The sequence below is a fragment of the Musca autumnalis genome, unplaced genomic scaffold, assembly GCF_047663935.1.
Source record: "Musca autumnalis isolate F117 unplaced genomic scaffold, ASM4766393v1 scaffold_2, whole genome shotgun sequence".
Taxonomy (NCBI): domain Eukaryota; kingdom Metazoa; phylum Arthropoda; class Insecta; order Diptera; family Muscidae; genus Musca; species Musca autumnalis.
Genome location: NW_027411755.1, coordinates 93537848 through 93549416, shown reverse-complemented (window position 1 = coordinate 93549416; position 11569 = coordinate 93537848). Strand labels below are relative to the sequence as shown.

The 11569-nt window shown below is 35.1% G+C and overlaps 1 protein-coding gene across 5 annotated transcripts; it reads right to left on the bottom strand.

The window, feature by feature from the left end:
• Positions 1-356: 356 nt before the first annotated feature.
• Positions 357-10951, bottom strand: LOC141394274 (phenoloxidase-activating factor 2). Of its 5 annotated transcripts, none has more exons than XM_073968427.1 (3): positions 10603-10951; positions 1394-1789; positions 357-1322 (listed from the first exon to the last, which is right to left on the bottom strand). In XM_073968427.1, the coding sequence occupies exons 2-3, from the start codon at positions 1772-1774 to the stop codon at positions 444-446; spliced, it is 1260 nt and encodes a 419-aa protein (XP_073824528.1). In that variant the 5' UTR covers positions 1775-1789; positions 10603-10951; the 3' UTR covers positions 357-443. The 5 variants fall into 5 exon arrangements, with proteins under 5 accessions (XP_073824528.1, XP_073824531.1, XP_073824529.1 ...); XM_073968430.1 differs by having other exon boundaries at positions 1394-1775; positions 10603-10748; XM_073968428.1 differs by lacking the exon at positions 10603-10951 and adding an exon at positions 10162-10403.
• Between the last annotated feature and the right edge of the window lie 618 nt (positions 10952-11569).

The window sequence follows — 11569 nt, the reverse complement described above, 5'->3', positions numbered from 1 at the left end:
AGTTCCTTTTAGGAAAAGAAACTAGAAAGATCGATCCGCTCCGGGAACTAGATTGTCAACACATTATTCCTCAGGAACTACTGACTTACTACTGATATAATAGTTCCAATGTAACTAGTGGCTTCATATAAATTGTGTGTAGGCAAATGCATAAGGTTGTTGGTCAGTAGTTCTGGTGACAACGTCAGTAGTAAGACAGTAAAGATTTACTACTGACATGGAAATTAAGGGAACACACACATGTGTATTAAAAAGAGAGGAGTTACAGTGGAATAATGCAACTGGATTAATTAATTACTGATTAATGCTGATATTTTGTCATGGAGAAGAAAACGAATATAAAAACACAATACACATTTTGTTTCCTTACGTTTTTATTATTTAAGTAAATTTGTCATTGGACGAGTATTGTTGCATATTTGAATCAATTATCGTTACAGCAATTAGGGAGTAAAGTCTCCGAACGGAATGCCACGGGCAGACAATTTTTCCGAAATCCAAGGACGCAAATATGGTACATTTGCATAAACACCAGGAACATTCTCTTCAGCACAGCCGACACCCCACGCCACAATACCAGCCTGGTAGAAACGATCATTAACACCGGGAATGGGGCATACCAGGGGAGATCCACCATCACCCTTACATGTATCCTTGCCCTTTTCACCACCGGCGCAAATGAAACTTTCGTGAAGGTTAAAATATAGACCCAAACGAGTTTGTCTCAAATTAGATTGGCATTTGTCGTGTGGTACAATGGGCAGATCGATTTTCTTCAAAATCACCTGATACTGGCCATCGCGATTGAATTTATCTTTGCCCCAACCAGTAGCATAGCAACGGCTATAATCGAAATTGGTATTAGGATCGGGCAAGCAGATGGGACGAATGTTTTCCTGCCATTCGAAGGGTTCCTCAAGGATGAGCAGAGCCACATCATTGTACAGTGCACCCTTGTTGTACTTCTCGTGTCTGATGATCTCGCGAACACGTTTGTCTACATGGGGCAAAATTTCATTGGTATTTTGAGTATCCCATTCGCCGCCACGAACGACCAATTGATTAGCTTCGCGATTAATAACACAGTGAGAAGCAGTCAAGACCACATTGTTGGCTATCAAAGAGCCACCACAGTCATACAGATGGATAATTTCACCGGCAGCATCCTCGGTACGTAAAATTGCCACCATCCAAGGGAATTCGGCGAACTGAGATTCATTGTCGTTGTCACCGGTAATTCTATAGCCTACACCGTCCTTGTTGCGCCAGCCACAACCGCCATGTACTACAGGTGGTAGAGGAGGAATAACGGGTTCCGTTCTCTGAAAAGAAAAAATGAAAACAAATTAAGATTATTTACTGAGTACGCCATGTTGTCGAACAACCAAATTACCTTGTTGGGAAGATCACAGCAAAGTTCATTGTATGCACACACGGAATCATCAATACGAATATCAATGAAACCTTCACCCGTTGTACCAATAGCACCATCTACACAGAGATGACGGGGTACACATTCCTTGTCAAGGCCACACGATTTGTATGCACCACCACCACTACCAGAACCACCAGAACCGGTATCCACTCTAGATGCTTGTGTCGGTGTTGATGTGGTAACAGTTGCCGGGGTTGGTTGGAAAACCGTTGTTGTTGTTGAGTCTGGTTTAGGAGTAAACACATTGTTAATCAAATCCTCCAAAGACAATGCCTGTCCATGAGTGCCGGCGGTTAGTAGCACTAGGACCAACAGCGAGCTGGCCACCTTTAACGACATACTATTCGATGTGATCTGTAAGTTGGTGGAATCATCGAAAGCAATTAGAGTTTAGATATTTATTAACAATGTGCATATACATATGTACAAATGTATGCATGTGTAAAATCAATTGTTAACATAGACATTCTCAATTTCTAGCTGCTTGAGAAACGATGAGTTTGTTTGGATGATAAGATTGCTACAATTCTGAGGCTAAGCTGAGGTTATTGTGGTTATCAAAACTAAGAATTTTTTTTCTGTAAAATAACAAATGATTTGCTATGTAAACTTGAATATGTATTTAAATGAGGTCACTAAATTTATAAGATGTCAATACAGCAGGGCCTTGTTAATCTGGCGATGTGCCCAATGTCATAAACAAATTTATTAAAAACAGTATTCAAGTTAATACATGAAATGAGGGGTTATTAGGGTGAATTGTTTTCGTTTTGAAACAAATGCTCATCACAGCGATGGCGAAACCCATAAGTGGTGTTTTATAATGTTTGCCACACATGCAGATTAGTCGATGTGAATTAGGTTCTTTTGGTATGGACCGTGTTATTCTTGGGAAATACAGAGATAATAGGCACACCCGCTAGTGTGGGGTTCTACTGTCTTTCCCTTTATAAATATTATATGTGTGTCATGCAGATTGTGAAAGCCGTTGCTTATCATGGGTAGACCAACTAACTAAATCTTAAATTTAAATTGCTGATAAGGCAAAAGTGAGAGCTAACTTATGTCGAACTAAAGTGTTCATTTCGACCCATTGAATAAAATTAATATTGCGAATGTGTATGAGTTACATTTTTGAAATGTGTATATTAGAGGTTCTCAAAAAGCAATTGTTGCTTTTTTAATGATAGCCTTAATCTCTTTTTTTACTTTTAATCCCAAAACACAAAATATAAATAGAATTATATAATGCATAGGCTCTATCCCAAAACCTGAAAAAGGAACTATTTTTTAAATTTTTTGAAAAATGTATAAACGAAAAAATTTTCTAAATTAAAAAAGTGGGCTATTATAAGTTCTGGAACAGAGCAAAATTGATATGTCGAGTTTAAATATAAATGCTCTGTTCCAGAACCTGCAAGAATCTAATATTTTTGAAATTTCTGTCGAATTTATAAAGGAAAAAATTTCCAAATAGTAGACTCTTGCATTAATGAAGTAGATCTTTTTGTTTTTGTTTACATACATACATAGTTAATAAGATGACATACATATGTACGTCTACTGCTGTTAAATCGAGAAACGTGATTTTTTATTGCATCTTGCTAAACAAAGAAATGAATCGCACAATTCGAAAGCTTTGTTAATTTCATTGGCAAAGTAAGGGAAATCACCGAAATGGATTTTTTGGCGGTGTGCACCAACGTACACAAAAATCGAAGACATAAAACTATAAAGACTGGAAGAAATGCATTTGATATACGAATAGTTTACAAAAAATTGTACGGGCGTTGCTGTATTACAGAGACAAGTTATAAATAAAAATAATTGTATCCCATAACACACAGTTTATACAGTTGGACACTAAGCCCACCTGATTGTTATGTTTGTTGTCAAAAACATTATTGTGATTTAAAATACAAAGAAACTCAAATAACAATAATATAAAATCTATTATGTTTGTTTCTATAGGCCTTGGTCTATAACAAGGTCAGTCTTGTAGAGAATTTTCACAGCTACAATATTTTCTCTAATCCCATTTCGGTAGGACTTGAGGTTTCCAAACAAAACCGTGAAAACCTAAAAAACCCCTAAAAATGTGAAAATGAATCGCTATTTATTTAAAAAGAGCTACGGCGTTTTTTGTTTTATGATTTTTCTCATTTATGAACATTGTAGTTTCAGAATAAGCAAAAACTTCCCAGGTATAAGCTCCTTTAATTTAGAGTTGGTTAAAGAGCACCGTTTTTAAGAAAACTACGGGGAAACAAAAAGCTTTTGTTTCAGATAGAGGACAGTGTTTCAAACACTACTCCTTGTATAACTGTTTTGACAACAAAATTAATATATGAAACAAAATGAATGTAGGAATACTTGCTGGAAATCTGAATCTTGCCTTCTATAAGAATTCATTCTTGTTTTCTCTGAAGGACCTATTGGACTTCTATGAACTACCTTGTGGTATTTTAAGAAAAATCATATTGACCTTCAATAGGATGTCCAACTGGTTTTTTAAAGAAGTGTTATTATTCTGCTATGAGGAAACCTACTGGACTTCTTGCGGAATTTTTAAAGGAAACCCTATTCGTATGCTATGAGCAATAGGGTTATGTGTTTTTTACAACCTCATATCTCTGTATCATATTTTGATGAGTTTTACCTAAGGTTGGGTAAAATCTTAATTATAAAGTGATTATATAAAAAGTGATTCCACAAAATGACCATTTTTTGAAGGCACTGTAATCAAATATATAACTGAAAACCAGCCTTAGAGCCACGCAACATAACCAAAATGACATATCGTTTTGCTTCTCTATAATTTTATCATTATATCATTATCATTGATTTCATATATCATGTCAATTAAAAGTGGTTTATGCGTGGCCTTTTTCCTTATTTAAATGGAATAAATATTTAAAGAAAAAAGCAAAAATCCTATACCTAACGAGCAAAGGTATTTATCTTCTCAGAGAAGACCTTTGATGAAGAGAGTTTTAATTGAAATGAAATAACAAATCGACATTAAATTACTTGTATATGGATTTAGCCATTTCCGATTATCTGTTGAAATTAAGATAGAGCTAAAAGGTAGGTAGATCGAAAATTGTCAATATGTCCCCTCTATTTGACATATTTTGAAATATTAAATATTTTCTGGTATTCTGGTATTACCTGCATGGAGGCCAGGGGAAAACCCTGATCTTTCACATATATATTTTTTGTTTTCTATTAAACCTATCCTCTAATATAAACATCCAGCAAATTAAATTACAAAGGAAAAATGATTTACTAATTACATTTATAAACACTAACTATTATTATTCACATAAGCGGGCAACACCTCTTTCCCAAACAAATTTGCGTTAATAAATAAGCAGCAAATGCACTATTACGTAATTAACATATAAAAATGTAAAGAAGTAAGTATAAAATAAATATTGGACACAGGCAAAATATTTTTCTTCGATTAATTTATATTAATGAATGATTTTATGATTTATCATTGTGCTGGAAAAATATAGCAATACTTTCTGTTATCAGGTGCTAGATGTTCGTTAGATGAGTTGAGTAATTGTTCTTCGATATTTGGTAAGAAGGGGAAAATATCGGGTTCTCCCCCTTTATACCTCAGGCTCTGAGACATAGAAAAACATTTCAGACATTCTCTAGCATCAATCCAACAAAATATGTTTGTAACCTCTTCTAAAAACATTTGTGGTAAGCAGGGTTTCGGAGTCGAGCAAGCTTTGTTTCGACTCTGACCCCAGAGTCGGCTCCAAAGGTAATTTCCAATACAACTCAAAATGAAAAAATAAATTTTTTCGTTTTTCCTATATGGCTTTTTCTTAAGGAGTTCCTTGAAAAGGTGACCTCCCCGCTGGGGTGCTGCCTTTAACACCCGTCAAAAACTTGGGTTTGTGCCTCGGTTTAGTAACCCTCCCCTAGAAAATACCAGCCTATTATGAAAAAAACGAAAGAAAGCCCTCTAAATTTGACGACCCCCTCCACCGTTTTAAGGACCATGAACTGGGAATCTGCACCTGGAATGTCCAGATTCTTAATAGAGAAGGTGTATTTATGCACTGGCGGATGTACTTGCAAAGCACAAGCCCGGTATACCTGCCATACAGGAAATACGATGAGCTAGGAAAGGCGTCACAACAACACCCAAAGGTGACGCTCTGTATTAAAGCTGCCATGTCGTAAAACATACTTTTTTGCTGTTTTATAGTTAGTCGGAGGTTAAAATATCTGGTCTCCAGTTTCACCCCGGTGGATGAAAGACATCAACATCCAACATCAGTCTTGTTTGCACTCATGCCCCCACCAAAGACAAGGACGAGCAGACCAATGATATATTTTACGAACGCTTAGGAAAAACATATGGCCGTTGTCCTGCCCATGACATTAAAATTATTCCGGGCGATTTTAATGCCATAATGTAACATCTGGCAACGGAATGAGGCTGATAGACTTAACAGCAGCAAAAAATGTGGTAGTTAGCAGCACAAGATTAAAGCATCTCGATATTCAAGAAACCACCAAGAGAAAACCAGAAATCAACAAGCCCAATTGCTTAATGAAAGCATCCCTCGTCCCGATAACATATCAGCACAGTGGCAAATTATTGCCCACTCCATGCAAAAAGCCGCAAAATCCATTATTGGATACCAGAGACCTCCACTAAGGAATCCATGGTATGACCCGTAATGCCGTGCTGCTACCGAAGAAAATAATGCGGCATATAGGACAACTCTACAATCACTATCAACACGTAACGCGCGAGAGAGGTATCGGGTGAACAGTAGAGAAATAAAACGTCTTTTCCACAGGAAAAAGAGAGAAATGGAAAAGCGGGAGTGCGAAAAGATCGAGTTGTACAGGAATGACAAATATTGATGATCAAAATCTTCTGATACAGATGGACAAATACAAATAAAGGTGGAAAAAGCTGCCTTAGTATTTGTAATAAAGCATTGAAAAATAGAGTTACCAGCCAAGTCGGACTATAGGAAAGGTTTGGAATTAAATAACTAACATTGATATAAATAAATAATTCGAATATACAATTTTCGAATGATTTGTGGTATAAATGCTAGTTTCTAAGCTTAGCCTTCGTCCACCCACTAAAAATAACATTCTAATATGCCTGATCATCAGATTTAACCAGCCGTGAAACCTAGCATAATGGTTGAATGTGTGGGACTTCGGTGGATTCCTAATTTTTCAATGACCTTCGCCTTAATAAAGCAAAAAAAAAGAAAATACCATTGGTTCCTTTGAGTCACTTTCTTTTTATATAACGGTAAATGTAGTGAAATACGGTGATTCTAAAAATTTCAACTTTAAATGGGCATAACTTCTATTTTTCACAACGAATTTCTATACATAGTTTTTTAAAGGGTCGAACATGTCATTTAGTTTTGAAATCGGTTAACAAAGGACTAAGTCATAGAGGTTGAAGTGCGAAAAAAAACGCATCAAAAAAACGGGAAAATGATTTTCCTCGTGCTCTAGGCTACTTAGAAGATACCAAACAGTACAATGATTTATTTTCACCAAAAGGAAATTAAGTTAGCTTTCGAAAACGGGAAAAACTAATGAATGCGGTTAAAAAATAGATAAGTTATGCAAATTGTTGTGTTTTTACTTTTTGGCTTTTTATGCAAGTCCGTCCTCCGCTCATCTGTGGTAATCTCTCTAGCATGCATAAAGATTGAGATAGGGCGCTGAAATTTTGGAACGGCTGGTCTTTTATTTCTAGGCGAGTCAAGTTCGAAGATGGAATATATCGGTCCACATTTTGGTATAGCCCCCATATAACGGTCCCGCCCGATTTCAGGTATTTTGACGATTTTAGCTAGATTTTCGGACCTAATTAGCTATAATTTGACATTTGGGGTTTCCAGTGATCAAGAAACTTCTCCACCAAAAATTATGAACATATGTCCAGGTTTTGTTCTAGATCCCATATAACGGTGCCGCCCGATTTCAGGTATTTATATTTTATTTTTTGAACAAAAAGTAGACCTATGTCCATAATTTTTTATAGAGATGTTTCCTGATCATGGAGAACCCTAAATGCCAAATTATAGATAATTCGGTCAGAAAACGTAGCTTAAAACGTTAAAATATCAGAAATTGGGCAGTACCTTTATATGGGGGCTATATGAAAACGTGACCTATGTCCATACTTTTTGGTGGAGAAGAAAGAAAGAGCATCATTTCAAAAAAGCTGAAAAGCCAATTGAAAATTCCATTCGCTGGGATGCAATCATGATATTGGTAGCGATCAGCAAAACTTTGCACCACTGTAAGCTCTTTTTGAAAACATTACTCTCTGTAGTAGAGAGCAATGATGAAGTTATGCCATTGGGGTTTATATTTCACTTCATTTTTTGTTTTTTTTTTTTTTTGGTTTGTTTATTGGCGTTTTACCTTTTTTTACTAAATTGGAACATATGAAAAACTCAAAAACACTTATATTTTGATGACAGCTGAGTTTGTTAACAGTCGAACCAAAGAAATTATGAAAATATCTTTATCCGTTCAAAAGTTACAGAGTTTTGATCAGAAAAAAACGATTCGGAACCACTGTGCGACGTCCATTGTATTTCATCGGCTTTTGTTCAGGAATATGACCAACGTGAGAAAAATCTCTGTTATAGATTTTGATCATTGTTTTTCATTTTGTACTTGCTTTACCATTTTTATTCTATCACGCAATGTATCATGGAACAACTTAAAAATGAAATACATTTTTATACCCTATACATGGCACAATTACCCAGGTAGTGGTATCGTAAAATTTTGAATATGAAATGTTAAAATTTTCTTTATGTTGTTGGGGATATTACAACAAAAATAATTTTTTTATAAAGGGATTTGACATTTCATATTCGAACAGCTGGCGTGATACCACTACCTTGGTAATTGTGCCATGACCCTATACCACAATGTGGAAAAGGGTATTATAAGTTTGTTTTGGTAAAAATTCATGTAACACCGCGAAATATTCGTCGGAGACCCCAATGTGGTATACCAATCTTCATATCTCGACGAGATAAAACGATTTTGAGATGTGTGTCCGACCTTCCGTCCGTCCGTCTGTCCATTATAAATTGTAAACACGCTCCAGGCCGCAATTATGGATCGATCGTCACGAAATTTTGTATGGAGCTCGGGTTCAGATCAGAATAGATCCCTATTCTTATTGGTGATGATCGTAAAATATTTAGCGGGTGAAATGGACCAAAAACATAATATTTATCCAATTTTCTAGCGGCTCTGTAGGTCTCAATAATAGTCTGATCAACGCGTAATTTTAAATAAGGTAAGGGTATATCTCAAAGGAGAAGCTTGCAATTTGAGATGGCGATCGGATAATATATAGAGGGTTAAATGGACCAAAACTTTTGTGAGAAAATTGTGAAAATTTTTAATATACAGCTTATATCTTCATTCCTGGAAGTGACATTCCGGACAAGTGAGATATACTTAAAAGTGGAACGCTTGACCTTTCAATTGATGACAATTATGTTGGTGTGCATGATCAGATAACAGAGTTACAGCCTAATATATTCCGTTATTTGTTTGTAGTGTAATAATAAACTTGCTAGAAGTCGCAATTATACATCAATAGTCACGAAATTTTGCACCGGGTAAGAGAATAGGTCGAAAAAGATGCCTACAATTTTGAATGATGATCTGATATTCTTTAGCGGGTGAAATGGACCATTACTTTTGTATGAAAAATATAAAAATTTAATTTTTAGTTGATATTTTAATTCCTTGAGGACATATATATTTCGCAAAGTAGCCTACATATGGAAAAAAAAACTACTGACCTTTCCTCTGATGTAAATTGCAATAAAGTGTTTGCTAGATAACGGGCCTACTGCCTAGTATATAATGGGTTCTGTGTAGAGAACCACATTTTTATCACATGCTACATATTGTCTCTCCAAAAGTTTATGTAACACCACGAAATATTCGTCCTATACCCCTTATTTGGTATGTCGAAATTCATATCTCGACGAGATAAAGCGATTTAGCGATGTGTGTTCGTCCATTAAAAAATTGTAAACAAGCTTAAGGCCGCAATTATGGACCGATTGTAACGAATTTTTTAAGGAGGTTGGGTTCGGGCCAGAATGGAAATGATTACTTTTTGGTGATGATCGTGAAATGTTCAGGGGATGAAATGGACCAAAAACAAGTTTTTAACCAATTTTGTAGCGGCTCTGTAGGTCAAAATAATAACCCGCAAAATTTTAAACAAAGTTTGAGTTTATGATGAAGAAGAAGCGTACAAACCAACGTGAAGATCAGATAATACTTAGCGGGTTAAATGGACTGAAACGTGTGAAATTGGTAAAAATTTAAATAACGTAGCGGTTAAACAACGGCAGTAGTAGTACTACATAAGTGGGTTTCATTACATTTTAGTTTGGGTGAACTAAATTTTCCTTTCCTGCTACAAAAATGTCTTTGTCATGCTAGATAACTTTTTGGTTTTGGTCATAAGTATTATACATTACATCTCTGATATATGATAATTAAATTTTCACAATCATTGAAAAGAAGTTCCGTGGAGAGCGATTGTCCAGGGATAGTGGTATAGGGTATCCAATGGTCGGCTCCGTTCGACTATAGACTTTTCTTACTTGTTTTTTTTTTTCTACTTAAATTAATAACTCAATCGCAATAGATATGTATATATGTACATTTTTAATTTTGGTAAACAAAATTCGAAGAAATCCAATAAATGAACTTGAAAATTGCAAACAAAATTAAGCGAAGAACAGCCTCAAAAAAATTACACACAATGATTTTGTTAATAAAACAGGTTTTTTTCTATTCTGACGGGTAAAACCACATTAAACTGCACAACCACACGTAATTAAAGCCTAACTTGCGAAGCAATCTGAGCAGACTATACTATTTATTCACACACGAGTCAGACTGTTGCTTTTTAACCGGTCATTCTATGGTCTCATCATCCAAATTTATCGTACATGCGCTTGTTTATCTGAGTCTTATGAATAAATATGTACTTTGTATATGTGTACGAGTATGTATTCTTCGTGTATGTTAACAATCAAGTTTATTTTCAATAATTCAATTTTTAAATATTATTTTGATAACGTAGATTAGGTTTAACTCACTATTTTAAGAAGGGCTTAAAGAAAACGACCGACCACTTGGACGATCTCCAAAGAACTGATTTGTATTTAGCGTCCGTAATCAATTCCACACAGAATCAATAATTTTAATCGCAGCTACAACAGAGCAGCAGATACTTCTCCGAAGTGAAGATGAGCAGTTATTTAATTTATGTGTTATTCGTTTATACATACATACATATATTGTTCTTATTAAGTTTTTAGTATTGCATTAAGCTCTCTTTCCATTGTAAGCTTTAATATTATGTGTTTGTAAAGAAAACAGATGGCGTTCGCGTCCAACAAAATTAATTAAATAAGTCTAAATGAGTGGTGTCATAGCTAAGAAACCAAACAAAATGAACTCTTATGGTTTTTATACTTATTCGAACAAAACCCTAACAAATATAATAGAAATTACAATGCACGGGTATATAAAGTTAATAATTCTCACCACGTCATAGAAGTATGATCGGCACGGAATAACAATAGTTATAATTGTTCCACAAACATCCCAGGCGGGACAAGGGAGATCGGCACGGAATAGCATAGTCAAAATAGACATGCGTATAATGGGTAAGTATCAAAAATTCTTATGGAGCTGAATTTTGATAGGGTTTATCATAAGCACTAATGTCCTAAAAAAAACCAAAAAACCAATGGACGCAAATATGTTATAAATGGTCAAAGGTGATTTTTTTTTGGGTTATTAATTTGCTTTTTGGACTTTTATATAATTATATTTGTCACTCCGTTTGTAACACATCAAAATATTCGTCAGAGACCATATAAAGTATATACATACATATATCCTTGATCAGGGTTATAACTTTTTGCACTTTTTTGCAAATATCAAAAATACCACCACATAGCCGTGTAGAGCATGGAAAGCTATTATGAAATACGGCGTCAATTTTTCTCTATCGCGAAAAAAGTTTCCGCACCAAATGCATTGAAGTTTAGTAATGCA